This window comes from Panthera leo, chromosome B2 (assembly GCF_018350215.1).
Source record: "Panthera leo isolate Ple1 chromosome B2, P.leo_Ple1_pat1.1, whole genome shotgun sequence".
NCBI classification, from domain to species: domain Eukaryota; kingdom Metazoa; phylum Chordata; class Mammalia; order Carnivora; family Felidae; genus Panthera; species Panthera leo.
The window spans coordinates 53,949,349-53,971,080 of NC_056683.1; the positions used below are offsets into that span (position 1 = coordinate 53,949,349).

The 21,732-nt window shown below is 36.2% G+C and overlaps 1 protein-coding gene across 2 annotated transcripts in view; it reads left to right on the top strand.

Annotated features, from left to right (window-relative positions):
- The window catches only part of BEND6 (BEN domain containing 6), a 63,528-nt gene extending 42,350 nt beyond the window's left edge, over positions 1–21,178 (top strand). For both annotated transcript variants that reach the window (XM_042939091.1, XM_042939092.1), the window contains 4 exons: positions 10,409–10,629; positions 12,670–12,862; positions 13,717–13,853; positions 19,994–21,178. In XM_042939091.1, the coding sequence (XP_042795025.1) occupies positions 10,409–10,629; positions 12,670–12,862; positions 13,717–13,844 (542 nt within the window). In that variant the 3' untranslated portion in view covers positions 13,845–13,853; positions 19,994–21,178. The remainder of the gene's footprint in view (positions 1–10,408; positions 10,630–12,669; positions 12,863–13,716; positions 13,854–19,993) is intronic.
- Positions 21,179–21,732: the final 554 nt, after the last annotated feature.

The window sequence follows — 21,732 nt, forward strand, 5'->3', positions numbered from 1 at the left end:
CAACTGACTAACACCATAAGATATAAGAGGAAGGGGCACCTAGGTGGCTTAGTTGGTTAAGCACCTGACTCTTGATTTTGGCTCAGGTAGTGATCTCACAGTTTGTGGAATGAGTGCCACATCGGGTGCTGCACTGATACCACTGAGACTATTTGGGATCCTCTCTGTACCTCTTTCTCTGCCTCTCCCTTTCTCAAAATAAATAAATAAACACTAAAAAAATAAGATATAAAAGAGAAAAAGGTGACATATCTATTGTATAGAAGGTATCCATTTATTTTGTCATTATTTTTAGAAAATGAATGTGTACCATAAAAAGGAAAGCATTGACTGAAAACTCAAGTCTCATAACTAATGAGATTACAGTGAAGAATAAAAAATTAGTTAAGTTTTGCCCAGATTTCTTTAAGCATGATATAAAGCTTAAGTGAAATATGTGTGACTCTCCCTTCTTTCTTGAAATCCTGCTAAAAATAAACTTAAAATGCATAAAAGGAAATGACAAGAAAACCTGAAAGAAGACCACAGGAGATAAAAGATACCAATAAAATTTTACAACCTGAAAAACAGATGGATGAGTAGTGACTAACTCTGTAGAAATCTGAAAACTCAGTGTCTGTGATGGGGGTGAGGAGGGGATAGAGGTAGAGAAATTAAAAAGAAATAAGTCATATCACACCACAGAACTATAAATGGGTTAGGAATTGTCCGTGTGAAAGGGATTAGGATAGTGCTGGTAGTGTGAAAAGACCTACATGAAGAGGTCACTGAAAGGAGGAGTCACTGAAAGACCTACACAAAGACACTTTGGGACCACAAAGTCACATATTCTTCCCATGCTGTCTGCAACTACCACTCTTCACCACAGCAAAAGATGGAGGTTTTCTCTCAGGAGGGGTTGAACCAGAGCTATGAACTCAGGGACACTGGGCACACCTGAGGGAAGGTGATTATTTGAGGAAATCTTCTATCATGGAAAACAGACCAAAACAAACTAAGAGAAAAATAAAGTCAAAGGAAACAGATAATTCAGGGAGCAGAAGAAATATACATGATATAAGAACAGGGTAATTTAAGAAATGAATATCCACCCAGGGGCGCCTGGGTGCCTCAGTCCCTTAAGCATCTGACTTTGGCTCAGGTTATGATCTTATGGTTCATGGGTTGAGCCCCTCATTGGGCTCTGTGCTGACAGCTCAGAGCTTGGAGCCTGCTTTGGATTCTGGGTCTCCCTCTCTCTCTGCCCCTAACCCACTCGCATTCTGTCTCTGTCTCTCTCAAAAATAAGTAAACATTTTTTAAAAATTAAAAAATAATTTAAAAAAAAAAGAGAGAAAAAGAAAAGAAATTAATATCCAAAGACCAAGCAGGGAGAAACCTAGAAATTCAATAAAATGTCTGGAAGTTAAAGTTAAGAAAATCTTATAGATATTAGAGTAAGAAGACCAAGAAAAGGAAAATAGAAAAGATTGGGAAAAATAAAGAATTAGTCCTGGAAGTCGAATGCTCAAAGAGAAGAAGTTCTTTTTTTTTTTAATTTTTAAAAAAATATTTTATTTCTTTTTGAGAGAGAGAGCAAGAGTGGGGAAGTGGTAGAGAGTGAGGGAGACACAGAATCCAAAGCAGACTCCAGGCTCCACGCTGTCAGTACAGAGCCTGACCCAGGGCTTGAACCCACAAACTGTGAGATCATGACCTGAGCCAAAGTTGGAGGCTTAACAGACTGAGCCATCCAGGCACCCCTTAATTTTTTTAATGTTTATTTATTTTTGAGAGGGAGAGAGAGAGAGACAGAGTGCAAGCAGGGGAGGGGCAGAGAGAGAGAGGGAGACAGAATCTGAAGTAGGCTCTAGGCTCTGTGCTGTCAGCACAGATCCAGATGCGAGGCTTTAACTCATGAACTGCAAGATCATGACCTGAGCCAAAGTCAGTTGCTTAACCGACTGAGCCACCCAGGTGCCCCCAAAGACAAAAAATTCTAAAAGATGAAAGAAGAAGGAGAAGCTAACTAACACAAACTTTTAAATTAAAAGATACCACCAAAAGGAAAAAGACTTGGCTAAGTCAACATTGTGAACTTTTAGAACACCAGAAGTAAAGGGAAGACCCAAAAGCTTTCAGAGAGAATAAGCATGTCCCAGGCTAAGGACTGGAAATCAGAATAGCATTGGCCTTTTCACCAACAACAAAGGAAGCTCCAAGATAATTATGCAATGCCTTCCAAATCTAGACTTCTATACCCAGTGATTTATCAGCCAAGTTTGAGGGTAGAATAATACTTTCACACTTATAAAATCTCACTAATGTGCTTCCTATGATTTCTTTTTCAAAGGTAACAGAGGATGCACTCCTCCCAAATGAGAGAGTAAATCTAGAAAAATAAAAACATAATATCCAGAAAATTGGTGGTCCAATTCAGGAGAAAGACAAAGAGGAGCCATAGAATGATAGTGAAGGGAAGCTCCAGGATGACAAGTATACAGTGGCCTAGAAGCAGCTAGCCCAGATTATGGAGGGGTATGGAGGGCTCCAGGGGAGAGAACTCCAAGAAAAATATGAAATTGATAAATGACATGATGTATCCAAATATAATGAAAGGAGACTTTACACCTCCGACAGGAAGTTTAGAGATGTTTAAGTGAGAGAAATAGTGTAAAATAATAATAGTAATAATAATAATAATGTAATTATTAACTCTATGAAAAAATGTTTTAAAGAAAAGGAATTGTGAATAACATTTGCATCACTATAATAATGTAAGCACAATATTTATTGAACTAACAATTGTGTTATCACTATTCTGGGGTGATGAGAAGAGTGTGTACATGTTTGCATGTGATTAGCAGGTGTGTGTGTTTCTGTGTGGCTGGGGGAGGATTTGAAAGAGAGCAATATTGTCATACTACATAGCTGAAAATCAGTAAGTTGGGTTGCCTGGCTGACTCAGTCATAGATCATGTGACTCTTGATCTTGGGGTCATGAGTTCAAGCCCCACATTGCATGTACAGCTTACGAAAGAAAGAAAGAAAGAAAGAAAGAAAGAAAGAAAGAAAGAAAGAATTATATGTATCTGAAAAAAAACAGTAAATAGTTGTATATGCATATTATTATTTAAGACTATGAAGGTAAGTACCAGAAGAAGCATGTAAATGGATTGGAATTGGTGGTCTCTAAGAGTGTTAGTCAAGAGAGGTGAGTGATAGGGCAGAGGACTACTGTTATTCATTATAAGCCTTATTTTACTTAAAAACTGATCAATAATGAGTACATGATAGGTGTTCAAATCTAGCAGCTATCATTTTTTTTTAATCAGTAACTTCCTTATAGGTCAGAAATTGCCAGTTATATTTCTAGAAGAAAAAAAAATCTAGTCACATTAATTAGAAACAACTATAAAATATCTACTAACAACCCTAATAAGAAATGTATGTGATCAATGAAGAAAAATTTAAAAAATCACTGGAGGGGCTCCTGGGTGGATCAGTCAGTTGAACGTCCAACTCTTGATTTCAGCTCAAGTCATGGTCCCAGGGTCGTGGGATTGGGCCCTGCGTCAGGACTCTGCATTGGATGTGGAGCCTGCTAAAGACTTTCTCTCTCTCCCTCTACCCCTATCCCCAGCTTGTGCTCTCTCTCTCTCTCTCTAAAATAAAAACAAAAACAAAAACAAAACAAAACAAAAAAACCCAAAACCTCACTGGAGAAATATACAAACCTAAATTAATGGAGAGGTTTGTCACATTCATTGATGAGAGGAGAAGATACCAATTCATCCCCAAATAACTAATACTTTGAGTGGAATTCCAATAAAAATACTAATGATTTTTTGCTTTGTTTTGTTTTTGGGAATTTGGCAATGATTATTATAAAGTTAACCTGAGAAAATAAATAGGCAAAATCAATAAAGAACATTCTGAAAAAGAATATGAGTGTATAACCTATCAACATTAAATCATATAAATTTCCAATTATTAAAAATGACTTGCTAGTGCAAGATCAGCAGATCAGTGGAACAGAATGCATATCCCCCAAACAGAACCTTATATGTGATACAGAAACTATCCTAGAGGCCTTACGGCGTAAAGGTAAAGAGTATAGATTTAGAGGGGCCAAACCACCTGGGTCCAAACCCCGGCTCTGCCACCTACTAGCTGTGTAACCATATGCAAGTTGTTTAACTGCTCTGTGCCTCAGTTTCCTCATCTCAAAAGTGGAAATAATAAAAGTACTTAGCTGGGTGACATGTGAAGCATTCAGAACAGAACCTGGCTGTGTAAGTATTTGCTATTCCAGGGTTCACTATCACAAATCATCAGGGCCAGCTTCATGGATGCCTGACCTGTACAGTCCTTGACAACCCTACTCTTAGAAAGGTCCCAAATACTGGTTAAAAGCTCTGCTGTCACCATATTAAAATTTTTAAAAAGGTTTGAACAAGGAGTGCTGCATTTTCATTTTTGCAATGGGCTTGGCAATTTATGTAGCAAGTCCTGCAAGTTAATCAGAAAAAGGATAAATTATTCAACAGATGGCCCTGGGGAACTTGATATTCCAGTGCGTGTTGGGGGGAAGGTTGGGCAGGTTCAAATTAGGTGGTCATTTCACACCATATGGCACACTAAAATCATAGCTATACAGTTTAAATAAAAATGCCATCTTCTGAATTTTGAGTGGGAAGTACTGGTTTAAACACATGATGAAATTTATCTTTAAAAATTAATAATACGTATTTTCTAATACTGTTTGTTCATTGAATAGGCCTAGAAACATGAACTCAAGAGCAAAGAGCCCTTCTAGCACCGAGATATGGTCTTATAATAACATTTCCTTCTAAAAGGAGCTAGGGTTCCTTGGAGAAATGGCTGATTCCAGAACTTGCACAGGAAATGTACAAAATGAGCCTTGTTGGGGCCTAGAACAGGAAATATAGATGAAAATCTTGTCATACCAGCAAGCAAGGCAGTTAGCAAAGACTATGTAGACATGCCAACCAGAAGAGGTTCCCACTGGCCAAAGATGGGACAATATGAGTTTCAATAATAATGATACCCGCAACAGGTTATCATGTATATTTAAATGCATGAGTTCATAATGGTATTCAAAAAAGAAAAAATTTAATGATCATCTGGAAACTGGCAAATATAGATAAAAAGTCAAGTATTTGCCCTGTCATTATTTATTATATGAAATGAACCTAAGCATAATCAAACAGTTGATGGGAGGAAGTTTCTCTTTGTACAAGAATTCTAGCCAATAATTGAAGAAGAATTAGAATATCACCATTTTTCAACCCCTTATGATGTAATGAAATATAAATGGTGATCATCAGTGACAGCTAATACCCCAAGAAACATTAACCATGCATTCTATCACTACCTGATAGAATTTAAAACACTACCTAAATCTTATCAAGATTTTATATGTAATTACCAATTTAGAGCAAATACAGGGAACAGAATAATAAGTTAAACATGACTTTGTAGATACAATCAGCAAAATCCCACTGCAGGAAACCCTGTAAAACTTACAACCCAATTTCTTCAATTAATAAATTCCAAAGAAAAAACTAGGACAGAGAGGAAAAAAATCTATAGTTTATAAAAGGACAGTAACTAATCATAACATGTGGACTTTATTTAGATCCTGATTCAAATAAAGAAAAAAACAACAGTGATGAGAAAATCAGAGAAATTTGGACACATTAGTTTTTTTTAACGTTATTAAAGAACTGTTGATTGTCACAATGGTGTTGTGTTTCTATTTTATATTTATGTAATATTTTTATATTTTAAACATATATGTTTATATGTTTTCTTGCCTTTAGAGATACATATGGAAATATTTACAGATAAATGAGATGCTGCCTATGATTTGTTGGAAGTATCCTTGGGGATGGAGAGAAAAGTGGATGGGGGTTTAAAGAGAACAAGACTGGCTATGAGATGAAACTGGGGGATGGATATATGGGAGTTTACAATTTTTGTTTATGTCCAGAACTATCCATTAGAAGTTTAAAAATTATATCCAGGTGGAAAAATCTCATTTGTAAAAAAATATTCAAACCATACAAAATATATGACTATTTTACTGATCTGAAAGGTGAATGACTTTCTAAGCATAAAATAAATAATACACTGAAGAAGACTGCTACTTTACAATAAAAACTAAAAATATGTGTATGCTTTCAAAATATTATGAAATTAGAAGATAAACACTCTAAGAAAAATGCTTGCAACTTATGACAAATAAAAGGTTAAAATGCTTAACATATAAGGGAGTAAATAACAATAGCTAACACACTGTGCTTATAACACATTAGGCACACTTATAAGCACGTCACAAAAACTGAATTATCAAAAATAGAAAAAGTACTGTCTGGCTCAGGTGGTAGAACATGAAACATTTGAGCTCAGGGTCATAAGTTTGAGCCCCACATTGGGCATAGAGATTACATTAAAAAAAAGTACTGGGCACCTGGGTGGCTCAGTCGGTTAAGCAGCTGACTTTGGCTCAGATCATGTCTTGTGGTTCATGAGTTCAATCCTCAAGGTGGGCTCTGTGCTGACAGCTCAGAGCCTAGAGCCTACTTCAGATTCTGTGTCTCCCTCTCTATCTGCCCCTCCTGCACTTATGCTTTGTCTCTGTCTCTCTCTCAAAAATTAAATAAACATTAGAAAAAAGTTTTTCAAGTACTAATATTCCATGGTCTAACAGATAATTCATAGAAGGTCAAATAATCAATAAATAAGTATATATTTAACTTCACAATAATAAAAGAATTGCAATTTAAATTTTATTAACATTTCAACCTATCTAAATAGCGAAGATTATTGTTAGTGGTTAACACCTGTTGTTGATGCTGGAGTGAAATGCTAACTTCTTACATTGTTAGTGGGTAAGTTGGAAGAATCTTTCTCGAGAGCAAGTATTAGTTGAGGTTGGACAACATTTATACCTTTGACCCTATTATTATGCTTTCAGGAATTTGTAGCATTGTTGTGATCAGAGATACATATGAAGATGTATGTGCTAGGCAAGTCATAAAAGTTTTGTTTGAAATAAAGAAAAATTGAAAGCAACCTAAATTTGAAAAAAGGGGGAGCATGTAAATACATTATAAAACAGCAATACCTCAGAATATTAGGGAACCATTAAAATCATGTTTTCAAGTGGAAAATAACCCATCAACAGGTGAATGAAAACTTTAATTATGGAGTATACACATATTAAAATATTAGCAATGAAAAGGAATGAATAACTGATACATACAACAACATGAATGAATCTCAAAACATTATGCAGAGCAAAAAAAAAAAAAAAAAAGCCAGACCAAAAAAACTGAGAATATACCATTTGAAACCATTTATGTGTAATTCTAGAACAGGTAAAACTTATCTCTGACCAAAAAGTCAAATCAGTGGTTGCCTCTAAGGCGAGTCTAGAGACTGACTCGGAAGGGACAAGAGACAACTTTCTGGATGGATGGAGATGTTCTATATCTTGTTGGGTGTCCATTAACTGGGTATATCACTTTGTCAAACTTATCCCCTTTTACCTACTTAATTTCAGCTCACACTTTGTGTAGGATCTTGCCTTTGAGTCTATGTAAATTAGACCTCAAAAGATCATATTTTCCAAGAAGATTTAGTGAAATAGGCAAATATTAAACTTACAGTTTTAATTGGAAAAAAGAACCATGACACAATGCTATGTATATAGTACAGTCCTAGTTATGTAAAAAAAATACATGAATATGGGTGAAGATACACAGAAATGACAAGAAGGATACATTCCAATGAACATGTCCAACTTTCATTATTAGGAAAAAATCAGTAAATATTCTTCAAACCTCACTTTATAGAAAATTCCCTTTTTCTCTTTACATTCTAGCTGCCTTCTTACAGTTCCTCAAGTATAGAACTTGCATTTCCTTTGCCTCTGATGACCTCCTCATTTCCTCCAGCTATTTAATCCCTGCTCAGCCTTTGGCTCTCAGGTCAATCTTGATGTCCCCAGAGAAGCCCTCCATATGCCTCCCCTCCCCAGGCTGAGTTAAACATATTATGCCCCTCTCTTGTGACACTTAACAATTGTAATTTTTCATTTCTTTGTATGTACTTCAAGTTAACCCAACTTCACAGTTAAGGGCACTGCCCTCTAGACTGCTACATTTGCCTAACACTTCGGATGCCAACTATAAGCTCAGACATTTTTCCAAAACTACCCTCAGGTCCATTAATTTTCTAGAGAAACTCACAACTCACTGAAAATTACAGGAAAAGAATACAAATTAGAACCAGCCAAAGTTGGAAGACACACATAGGGCAGAGTCAGGGTGGCTTCCAAATGTGAGCTTCTGTTGTCTTCAGGATGCATTGCCCTTCTAGCATTTATATATTACAATATGCATGGAGTATTGTCCATCTAGGAAGCTCACTGGAACTCCAATGTTCAGAGTTTTTATTGAAGGTTCATTATGTAGGCATGATTAATTGATTGATTGGTTGGTTGCGTATGTTGAACTCAGTCTCTAAGTCATTCTAGCTTTCTGGCTGTGGTCTGCTTCTACACTAAGACTATTGGGTGTGATTGTCCACATGCTGAGATATATCTTAGCATAAACTATCAGGTGTGGGCTGAGAGGCTCACCCTGAAAAACAAAGACATGCCTCCTGTCACTCAGGAAATTCCAAGGGTTTACAGGCTACCTTTCAGGAACTAGGTGGTTAGGTGGAGGCCAGATCTCTCTTTAAGCAGGCCAAATTCTTACTCCACACCATGGTTGGATAAATAGTGCTCCTCCCCCTCTTTCCTCCACCTCAGTTCCAAAAGGCCAGGATCACATTTGGTTTTCCTCCCAGTCTCAGTCTTAGCATTTAATATGGTGTTTAGCAAATGTTGACAATCTACATAACATAGTTGTTTATGGCATGGAATTGCCTAAGTCTGAATTTGAATCTTGGTCTTCTTTTCACTAACTGGGTTGACCCTGGATGGGTTTTTTAACCTGTCTCACTGCCTAATTGTCCTCATCTGTAAACTAGGGGTAATGATAATATCTATCTCAGAGAGCAATGAGGATTAAATGAATGAACATCAGTAAAGTTCTCAGAATAGTGCCTGGCACAGAGTAAAATCTAGATAAATGTTTATTATTAAATGCTCAATAAATAATGCTTATTGAATTAGTGTCTGGCACATGAGAGATGCTTAGTAAATATCAACTGAAAGAATATAAAAGAAGATTTTCTTTAGTAGATTTTACTATTTTTCTATTAATATGGTACCAGGTGTATTGATTTGTACATATTATCAATATGCTGGTTTTCAGCTTTCAAATCAAATATTGGTCTAAAGATTATGGCTTAATAATGTGCTTAAGAAAAGTCCAAAAATGCTTTAGAGTCTTTTTATTTCTCCAACATCCAGTACCCTCAACCATAAAGTGGGAGCTAAATTAGATAGGGTTCAATGTGTCTTCCAACTCCAACAAAATGTTATTTGTCCTTAGGAAACAAACTAGATATAACAACAGAGAAGACCATTTTACATGGAGACATGATCACCTTTGAATGTGTAAGTTTCCATTTAAAAAGGAACAAAGAGAACATTCAGCTGATTACCAAAATTCATCTTTAATATGTGAAAACATAGTTTTCAATTATGGCAATAGAGTTTTATTAATTTGATGAAATTTGACTCCTTGGAAAGCCACACGCAAGCATCATTGAAATGTTATTTTAATAAATTTAAATAGAAATGGTTTATTTTACTGGTCACTTAAATTGGCCTGATATATTGGGAAGGTGATTGATAATAGAATCAGTAATGTCTCCAAATGAGATTTAAAACTTCCAGATAATACTATTAATGATTAGAAAAAAAGAATCAACTCTTTAATTCATTTTCATTAGTTTATAATTCATTTAGTTATTTTAGTTATGAAGTAATGCATATATATATATATTTTTTAAGTTTATTTATTTATTTATTTATTTTTGAGAGAGAGAGGCAGAGAGAGAAGGGAGAGACAGAGAATCCTAAGCTGGCTCCACACTGTCAACACAGAGCCCAACACGGGGCTTGAACCCACAAACCATGAGATCATGACCTGGGCCAAAATCAAGAATCAGACGCTTAACTGACTTACTCACCCAGGCACCCCCAATAACCAAATGTTTTTAAATTGATTTACTATTATTAAGCCATTGTTACATTAAATAATAAAAAGTATGTCCCAATCACTTTTCTTGCCATGCTTAGTTTCCAAAAGTAGAAAATGTTAACAATTTGTCCCACCTATTTCTATACATGCAGTATAATATACGTATACCACAATAAAAAATAAGAATACATGCCCCTGTTATTAAAAGTATTTGTAAACTGTTATTTTTCTTGCCATTTTAGTGTTACCACAGGCAGTCACCCAGTTTGAAGAATTGGTTGGTATGGCAGAGGCCCTACTTAAGGGTGGAGGAACCATGTCTACATCTGCGTCCACCCTCTGGAGAGCAACAAACAACTCCTCACCAGATTCATTTGCCTCAACATGCAGTAATTCTAATTCTAATTCCAGTTCACCAATTTCCTTGAAGGCTGAAGAGGAGCATCATACTGATGAGAAACAGGTGAGTTGGAATACTTGCCCCTTCTTTTTCTGGGATATAGTAAATACAAAAATTAAAAGAAGACTACAAAATGATGGAGCTCCTAGCTGGCTCGGTCCGTGGTCCATGGACTCAGTTTGAGTACCATGTTGGGTATAGAGATTACTCAAAAATTAAATATAAAAAAAAAAAAGACTACAAAATAATCATTGTTTTATCAGATAACTTTAGGTAACTTTAGGTCATGACCATAACACTGCAATCACATAAAACAATTTTTTTACAATAAATCAAAACAATATTTGTTTCACAAATATCCAATTTAGAAAACTAAAGTCAAATTGTGGTCAATGATGAGGTTATTAAACTGGAAAACTCTTTTTTTTAAGTTTATGTATTTATTTTGAGAGAGAGAGAGAGAGAAATGCAAGTGGGGGAGGAGCAGAGAGAGAGAATCCCAAGCAGGCTCCAATGCTGTCAGCACAGAGCTGGATCCAGAGCTTGAACTCACAAACCACGAGATCATGGTTTGAGCCAAAGGCAGATGCTTAACCGACTGAGCCAACCAGAAAACTATTAAACCAGTGATAGGTAACTTTGCATTAAGGATTACAAAATTACATCATTGGGAGAAGGTAAATTTCAGCCTCTACATGCTGAATGAACATAATTCTTTTCCTACTTCCCTAATTTCTCTTCATCAAGTAACAGAAGCTGAAAAGACAGAGTTTCATTAGAATGAGGTATCAGCTTTAAAAATGTGCCTTCCAGAGCAATAATTAAATACCACCAATCTAACATTGAGAATATTTGAATCTTGGTATATCAGTTTCTTTTTGCTGTATAACAGAAGACCACAAACTTTGTGATTTGTAATAATACAAATGCATTATCTCAGAGTCCTATAGGTCAGAAGTGTGGTAAAATCAAGGAGTCAGCAGGTGCATTCCTTTCTGGAGGCTCTATGGAAGAATCTGTTTCCTGCCATTTAGGTTATCATAGAATTCAGTTTCTTGTGGTTGTTGAACTGGGTTCCCGTTTTCTTGCTGACTATACACTGGAGTCCATTCCCACTTCTATAGGCAACCATATTCCTTGGTTTGTGGTCCATTCCACCATGACAGGCAAAGCCTCTCTCACTCTTCCACTCTGTCCTCCTTCTTCTGCATTTTTTTCTTAATATTTATTTATTTATATTTGAGAGGTGGGGGGAGCATCAGAGAGAGAGAGAAAGAGAGAATCCCAAGCAGGGTCTGCACTGTCAGCACATGACCTGAACTGAAATCAAGAGTTGGACGTTTAACAGACTGAGCCACCCAGGTGCCCCCTGCATCTTTTTTCTGATCTACTCTTCTGCCTCCCTCTTCTGCATCTAAGTGCTCTGTGATAAAATTGGGTCCACCTGTATAATCCAGGATAATTTTCTCATCTCAAGGTAGTTAACTTTAATCACGCCTAGAAACTTGTTTTTCTCTTATAAGATAACATATTCACAGACTCCAGGGATGGGGATATCTTCAGTGGGCCATTATTCTGCCTACCACATTTAGTAGGAGGTGTTGGGGATGGGACTCATTCTTAAACCATCAAATCCAGATCACATACAAGAATTTGTATGTACTCTGGGACAAACACTACATAAATATTGGGAGCTATATCAAAGATAACATTGAACTTGAACCCCTGAAATGTAAAATACATATTAAAAGTAAATTCATCACCAGGGTGCCTGTGTGGCTCAATCGGTGGAGTGTCTGACTTCCGCTAGGGTCATGATCTCACAGTCCGTGAGTTCGAGCCCCTTGTCGGGCACTGTGCTGACAGCTCAGAGCCTGGAGCCTGCTTCAGATTCTGTGTCTCCCTCTCTCTCTGCCCCTCCCCTGCTCACGTTCTGTCTCTGAAAAATGAATAAACCTTAAAAAAAATTTTTTTTAAGTAAATTCATCACCTTAAAGAAAGTTAATTGTGTTTTCTAGTGTGTCTTAACTCAATCAGTAATATATTTCTGCAGATACTTTCCTTTTCTTTGTTCAGGTTCAATTATTATTTTGTATTTTTTAGTTCAAGATTGAAAAATGGCAGATTGCCCGTTGTAACAAGAGCAAGCCTCAGAAGTTTATTAATGATTTAATGCAAGTACTTTACACGAACGAATACATGGCCACACACAGCCTGACGGGCGCAAAGTCCTCTACTTCGAGGGACAAAGCTGTAAAACCAGCTATGAATCAGAATGAAGTTCAAGAAATCATAGGTGATAATATAATTGTAGTACATTGTCACATTAATTTGAAATTCTTTTATCATTCCAAGTTAAGTCATTGTTTCATGGTCTTTTTGTTGTTTATTTTTCTATGAAAGGAAAATCTCAAGATAGCCTAAACCTCTTATTAAATATGGTATATTTTGCAGAAAAAATTTATATTAAAGCAGTCATTAAAATAAAACTAAATTTTATTTCAGTGACATGTTTGAACTTTTTAAATTCATAGCTTTAGAAAAATGCTTTTCAAAGTCCTTTCAAACAAAATTTCAAGTAGCAGTTTATATCTTATTTTCTGTTTCTTATCTTGGTTGTAGATCCCTTATCTTTTATGCTAGAAAAATAGAGGCTAATTTCCTATTTATGGTTTTTAAGTTAATGAATCTCCTCAAATATAATAATCTAGATTACCAAATAATTTTTTTTTTGCAAATATCAAACAAATTTAGGAAATCAATGAATCTGAGCTCTCTGTATTTTAATATACCATTTCTTAGCTACAAAAGGATCAGTCAGAATCTAGTTGTCTCAACTGTTTGCTGGGAATGGATAAAAATAAATTCCTAACATTGTGGAGCAAGGGGATCTAGAGTTAAGAGCAAGTAGCAAGGTTAAAGTTGAGTGGTACCATAGGAAGACATAGACCTTCCATATCTCTTGCTTTGCTTTGAAAACCCTGCCTATATACTCATCTATTTAAATATCTCATGGGTGTTTGGGCTGCCTTTGCGAAGTGGAGACGAAAGTATAATGTGAATTGTTTGATGTTTTATCTCAGTTCATACCTTATGATGCAAAGGCCTCAAAAAGTGTTTTTGTGTATTTATTGTTGTTGTTGTTTACAGGAGTCACAAAACAGTTATTTCCCAACACAGATGATGTTTCAATTAGGAGAATGATAGGGCAAAAGCTAAACAACTGTACCAAGAAGCCAAATTTAAGCAAAAATCTGAACTCTCAGGATATTAAGTAGATCCTTTTGGTAAGTCTGCTCAATCTTCACTATCCTCTCAATGGGGCCAAAAGATGTAATACTTTTATCCCTGGAGTAGCATTCCGTGAACACTCTTCTAGAGAATACTAGTGGCCTGTGAAACACTAATAGGTATTCATGGGGGTGAAGGTGAGGATGGGGAAGGGGACTTCAATTTGGGAAATGCTAAGTTCAGATACAGATTTTCCTTTCCCAGGGCTTCTCAGCATATTTTATATTCTTTAAAATGCCCAAGTGCACCAGAAATCTCTAAAATGGAGATAGAGTATGAGTGGTTTTCAAATGTGTTTTACTGAGAAACTTTTCTTTCTTTTTTTTTCACAGAATGTATGTTAACTTATGAGTGGGGGTAGAAAGGAGCCAGAGGAGGGACACTTGATAATTTAAGAACTGTTTCTCTAGAACAGGGGAGACACAGACCCCAGGGAGATCTGAGGTACATCAATGGGACTGAACTTACAACTCCAAACAGTGGTTCATGCACCGACTACTGGCTGGAAGTCCTGAAGGGTCCCCTCTGCCATCCTTCCTTCTGCTTCTCGCTGTCTTTAAATCTTTAAATCAGTTGTTATAGTTTGTACTTGTTTGATAAGGATTTTTACCAAGATGTTTCTACTATACTAAGAGAAAGAATTATTGCTAGTGAGTTTTGAAGGAAATACACTTCATGATCAGGCCCTGCCCTTAGGCAAAACTGTTCAAGTGGAATTTTGTGTTTGCTTTAGCAACCCAGTGTCCCAGCTGGTTCGCTTGTGCTCAGCTTTCCTCTCCATTATTTTGATGGAAAATATGTGGGAAAAAAATGCACTATTATGTTTTTAATATTTTTTGATAAACAGAGGTATACGGGAAATACATGAGGGCAGGTTTTTCTTCCATTTTCTTGACTTCTATCTTTGACTTTGACTTTACTTGTTCTCTGCCTAACTCGAGCCACCTTTGACACCATTTTATTTTGACTTTATTTTCTGACCGTGTTTTAAATGGGATTTGGGCTATGTGTAATGCAGTAATTCTCCCCACCTATCCTCCACCCTGACTACTACCCCCACCGCTTTTGATGGCCCCTTACTATTTTGCTATATAACTGAAGCCTCACTCTGACGAGGGTCAACAATAGTTTCTCTTCCTTAAAAACAAAACAAAACAAACAAAAAACCACTTATAACGACTGCAGGGGGTTCCTTCCCTTGGCTCATCCATACTGGTAGACTGACTTACAGATTTATAAAAGATAGGATATTTGTATCCTTTTTCTGATGAAAAATTTCAGTAGGCTGTGAATCCCACAACTTCCCAGTTGGGAAATAATTGCTTAAATGAGCCCTTAGAACTGCTTGTTTTGACATGAGGCTACCCAGTTATCCAAGTAGCTAAGTTCCCTTGCTAAATGCCATGTAACCAGAACTCCAAGGGTCTGCTATATAATGGGCTACCTTTTGGAGCACACAATTATATTTCAGAGCTGTGCATAGTATTTCAATATCCCAACTTCTGCCTTTTTAATGCCTCAGCCTGCCAAGGGTAGGCACAAAACTCAACTCTATCAGTCAGCAAAGTGTTAAAGAAATTAAAGCTAAAAGGGTTTTATATCAGTTTTGCTTGTACTCGCAACCCAGTAGTACTGTTATTAATCACCTGACTATGGCAATGATTAAAATAGAAAAAAGGAACAAATCTTTTGCTAAGAACACAGCATGTTCTGGTGCCTTCTGGGCCTGAGCCTCACTTTGTTGACAACTTGCTTGGAATGGAAATGTGCGTATTTTGAATCAGAGGTGGAGATTAACCCTAGAATGGAAAAAATTTTTTTAATTGGCAGGTATCTTTCATTTGAAGTATAGCTAAATCCAAATTAATTGGCAGGTAATTAATTTAATTGGCAGGTATCTTTCATTTGAAGTATAGCTAAATCTAAATCATTTCAAAAGGACTGAGAAAACATGCTGGGAAAGACAGGGTCATATCAAACTTAATTTAGCCATGTTTCATGAATAAGTCTGATATAGCACCATCTAGTGGAATGCTGCTATGTTTTTCTCTTCTTGGTCATTTAACAGGAAGGAGCCTGAAGATAACTGCACTTACTCAGGCAAACCATACTCCCTCCTCATCCCACCCCCAAAAGTATTCTTTGGAAAAATAACTTTCTTTGCATTACTATTAGCAAGGCAATATGCACTGCAAAATCATGTAGACTTCTACAAATTCCTGTGCATCCACAAAGCCCAGCAACCCCCACCCACGGGCCCTGTGGTAGACCATGCCCTCCACCCAGTACTGAGTGCAAGGTTGCCACTGGTGGCTTGGATTTGAAACAACTGTTTCCCAGATAAGATTTATTTCTGAGAGGATAAGCCCTAAATTCCACCGTTCTTCACTTTTTATCTATTCTCTCTCACTCCTATGACTGCCCTCAAGCTGCCTGCAGCTTATGCTTTGCCAAGAGCTTTATGTTGCCAACCTTTCTGGCCTCCCTCCATTTTTTTTCTTTCTTACAGGAACTGAGGCAAATAAGAATAACAGAATATTAGCATATCGCCTCTATAACATCCCACTAAATGGTCAAACAGCCTTCTCCTGAAATTTCCAAAGCTGCCTCAGCCTATATAATCTCCACAATAACATTACATATGCACTTATTATTACTTAAAGATGATCCAATATAGCAGTGCTCAAATAGAATGGGACGGATTTTTGTCCCCTGCCTCCCAGCTAGGAGATACTTGAAAATGTCTGGAGATATACATCATTGTCACAACTGGATGATACTACTGGCACCTAGTGGACAGAGCCACAGATGCTGCTAACCTCCTACAAAGCATAGGACAGTCCCCCTCACCACAAAGTATTACCTAACCCAAAATGTGAATTGTGCCAAGATTAAGAAATCCTGGTCTAAAATGATTTCTTTACTTTGCAGATAAAGAAACTAAAGCCAAAATGAAGTTAAGTGAATTGCCAAGATTATCTGATTAGTAACTATTAGAAAGCCAACACGAACATATAGTTCTTTGTATTTGAAGAACCTTTTCTTAATCATTTTTTAAATTTGAATGTAGACACAAAATGTTACATTACAGGTGTACAACATAGCAATTCAACAAGTTTATATATTATGCTATGCTCACCCTAAGAGTAGCTACCCTCCGTAACCATATGACACTATCACAATACCATTGACTATACTCCTTATGCTGTGCCTTTTATTTCCATACTTATTCATTCCATAACTGGAAGCCTGTATCTCCCAATCCCCTTCACCCATTTTGCCCATTCCCCCCAGTCTCCCCTCTGGCAACCATCGGTTTGTTCTCTGTATTTGCAGGTATAATTCTGCTTTTGTTTATTCTTTTTTTCTTAAGATTCCACAATATGAGAGAAATCATATGGTATTTGTGTTTCTCAGCCTGACTCATTTCTCTTAGCATAATATTCTCTAGGTCCATCCATGTTGTCACAAATGGCATGATTTCATCCTTTTTATGGCTGCATAATACTCCTGTGTGTGTGTACGCACGTGCGTGCGTGCGTGCGCGCACGCGCACACACACACACACTACATCTTCCTTATCCATTAGTCTATTGGGCTTTTAGGTTGCTTCCATATCTTGGCTATTGCAAATAATGCTTCAGTAAACACAGAGGAGCATATATCTTTCCAAATTACTATTTTCATTTTCTTTAGGTAAGTACCCAGCAGTAAGATTATTGGATCATATGGTATCTGGTTTTTTTTATTTTTTGAGGAAACTCCATACTGTTCTTCACAGTGGCCGTACCAATTTACATTCCCACCAATGGCGTGTGAGGCTTACTTTTCCTCCACATCCTTGCCAATGCTTGTTTTTCTTGTGTTTTTGATTTTAGTCATTCTGACATGTGTAAGATAATGAATGTCTCACCGTGGCTTTGATTTGCATTTCTCTGATGATTAAATGATGTTGAGAATCTTTTCATGTGCTTATTGACCATCTGTATATCTTCTTTGGAAAATTGTCCATTCAGGTCCTCTGCCCATTTTTTTAAGTGGATTGTTTGGGTTTTGTTTTGTTTTGTTTTGATGTTGAGTTGTATCAGTTCTTTATATATTTTAGATATTAATCCTTTATCAGATATGTCATTTGCAAATATCTTCTCCCATTCAGTACGTTGCCTTTTTGTTTTTGTTGATGGTTTCCTTCCCTGTGCAAAAGCTTTTTATTTTGATGTAGTACTATAGTCCTTTGTATTTCTTATTGCACTAGTCATAGTTCTCCAGAGAAGCAGAACCAATAGGATGTATATAAAGAGACATTTGAAGGAATTGGCACACACAGTTGTGAGGTGTGGTGAGTCTGAAATCTGCAAGACAGGCTAGCAGGCTAGAGACCCAGGGAAGAGTTGATGTTGCAGTCTTGAGTTCAAAGGCAGTGTGAAGGCAGAATTCCTCCTTCCCCAAAAAACTTCAGCCTTTTCTCTTAAGGCTTACAACTTACTAGGTGAAACCCACCCATATCATGGAGGATAATCTGCTTTACTGAAAATCTACTGCTTTAAATGTTAATCCCATCTAAAAAATACCTTTATGGCAACATCTGGACTGGTGTTTGGCCAAACAACTGGGTATCATAGGCTAGCCAAGTTTACATATAGAATTATATGTTTTAGGGTCAGAAAGTCTGGTTTTGAAGACTGTTCCACTTCTTAATAAATGTGTGGCCTTTGGAAAGTCTCTTGAACTCTCTAAATATCAATTTATACAGGGATAATAATACTACCTACCTAGGAATGGATTCAGGATTTGTGGGACCTAAGGCTTAATGGTATTTGGAGAACTCACTTCAAGAAATACAAAATTATGAATACACAATCAGCTAAAATTCCACATAGGCTCCACATCCAAAGTGGGGCTCAAACTTATGACCTCGAGATCAAGAGTTGCATGCTCTGACTGACCCAGCCAGACGCCCCAAAATGACATACTGTTTAAAAGTTAACAAATTTCTCAAATATCACATAATGTAGAGGAAATTATATAATATTTTTACTAACAGCTCTATAATACTTTCATCCTACTTTTTTTGAGTTGCATACATGTTGATTGCCTCTTCATTTGACAAGTTTATAATAGCCTTTTCTACAGAAAGAATAAAAAAATAATTTAGACTATCCCCTACTATAGTAGATTAAAAAATGTATTTTTTTCTTTTTGACATTTTTAAGAGTTTTCTTTCAAATTCTTAACTCTTTTGTAGCAATATAAATTTTAGGATTGTTGTCAAATTTGGGGAAACCTCTGTTAAATTTCTATGATACATGAGCTATAAGATTTCAGGGCGTTTCAAGCTTTCTATGGAGTGAGTCCTCTTAGACATTCTTTGAATTGACCATAGTCATATTTTTGCTAAAGGATACTACAAACTGGAATGGCCACCATTAATATAACTATAAATCGGAGACATGACAAAGCACAAAAGGATATCCCAGTCAATCCGTGGTAAAATCCCAGAAATACCCACTGCCACCCCATGGTTACAATCAGAGAGAAAATATGGCTAAGGGGCAGTTGAAAGGGAAAGGCGGTGGTCTCAACTGATTATAGTCGAAATATCTAACTTTTGCAAATTTAACAAAAATAAATAAACATGTGAACATATTGGAAGGCACTCATGCAAGCAATCTTTATTAACTTTATAGTAATTCTGCCTCTAACCTACCTCATTTGGTTTTTGTGACTTTTGAAAGAGGTAAACCAGATTTGGGGAATTGCCTGCTATTTAAGCAGTCAATAAATGCTACTGAAGAATGACAAACAGAATTGGTGATAATTTTTTTAGGATGATTGATGGGTATGTGGGGATGGTTCATTTTACTTTGTGGATTTGAAATTTTACCCAATACAAAGATTTTTTTAAGTCATTTGAGATAAAAATATATGTAAAATATTTTAACTGTTGTCTATGCTGGAATTTCTCTGAATAGATGATAAAATAATTTCTAAGTCACCTCAGTAGTAATAGTTCCTATTAACAATTTGTATTTTTAGGCAAAAATTTATAGTAGGCACAATAACTCATACAACTGTTAAAAGCACTGTAAGAACTCTAACATAAATTTGTTGTTTTTTTGAAATTTGCTTTCTCTAGGTATTGTAGGTATCTGAAATAAAACATCTTCAGTTTTGAATCTAACATTGGATTTTGTTGGAGAATCTGCAACCTCCCTGGCAGTGAGCACAGAGAGACATGGTGACAGGCTGGGAGATGTCTGGAATATCGCTGGAGCAACAAACTTGCTGAAGAAGCTGCATGTAGATTCCACCATAAATATCAGTGATGCATCAAACCAGAGAATTTCTAGTAGTCAAATAAGCATGCAATATGGTTTCTTGGAAATATGCATTTTCCTGTCCCCAAACGCTTCTCTGCACAGCTAACTTAACACAATAGAGCTCTTACCACAGCAACAAAAACTTCAACCCCTACGATTTGTCATTGTCCTAAATAATCAGTCACTGTACATTTATTATAGCCAACGACTTCCCAGTTTAGTGTTTGGATCTTTAGCAAAAGCGCATGCTTGGAAAAGTAAATAGTAAATAATCAATGTACATGAATGTGAGGACAGCAAAGTTGGTCTAAAATTTGATGATCATATCTAACCAAGTAATGGTGTTTTCGCAATGAAGTTACAGGGTTATTCTTCCCTGTTACCTAAAAATGTATAAAACAGGAATCCGAAAAAAGTGAAAGCAACAAGACCTTTTTATTTTAATATGAAACTATTCCACTGCACTCCTAGGAAAGAAAGAAACCCAAGTTTTTGTGACTGTTGAAACAATATATTGATTTCAGAAAAAATTTTCCTGTTTGTTTACATGCTTCTAACTTTTTATTGCCCAAAGTATATTATATACAGATGTGTAATATAAAACATAAACATCATCTAAAATATCCTATATATTACATCATATGTATTTGGTTGGTTTTATTGCTACACTCCTTAGTTTTAACTGGTTTGATTCCATAGTATCAGTAGAAAAAAGAATTGAAAACAAAATCATATGGGATGGATAATCACACAAAAAGAAAAATACCATTTTTTAAATGAATGAAAGATAAAACATTCTTCATCAAGAGGCTTCTACTTTGATGTCAGGTTGTCACACACGACAACTTTGCAATGACAAGCCATGCTTCTTCAGTGTACAAGGTCATGTTTAAAGTTGGAAAAGAGGATGCATATAATAGTTGGAAAGTTCAGAGTTGTGGACCCAGGGAACATTCCATAATGCTGCTTGATAAAAATGTGGTCGTACAAAATAAATATGATAAAGGAAATAACTTATGTTAACATTTGCTACTTTTACTTAAATATAAATAAATCCCATTGAAAACATAAAAAGTATTTGCTTGTTTCTTATTAATGTATAAAATCCAGGGAAAAAATCTTTTTCTGGGCTGGTTTTCTGTTGTCTTCCTACATGGAGATGATAGTTTCCTTAAGATTTTTACCTAGTAGATGGAACACTAAAAAAGAAAAAAAAAAAAAAAAGATTTTTACCTTGTAATGGAACGTGTGGTCAGTGTCTTCATCTGTTCTATGACATCATTTTCCTGTAAATGTCTTTGATGCATTTGTAATCTTTATAGCTCTTTTCACATTTTCTCTTACAAAATCATTGTGCTGATGTCCTGCCATAGCCTTTCTTCAACATTAATTTACAATGACATGGTTTTTCCTGGTCCGGCTATTTGCAGGTGAGTTCATGGATGGTGGAGGGGCCAGGGTTCCCTGCCAGGCGTCAGACCGTTCAGAAGCCCTCTCTTCGCAGTCACAGAGACCACAGATACCAGCCAGCATGGCTCCTCTGACAAGATTTTGT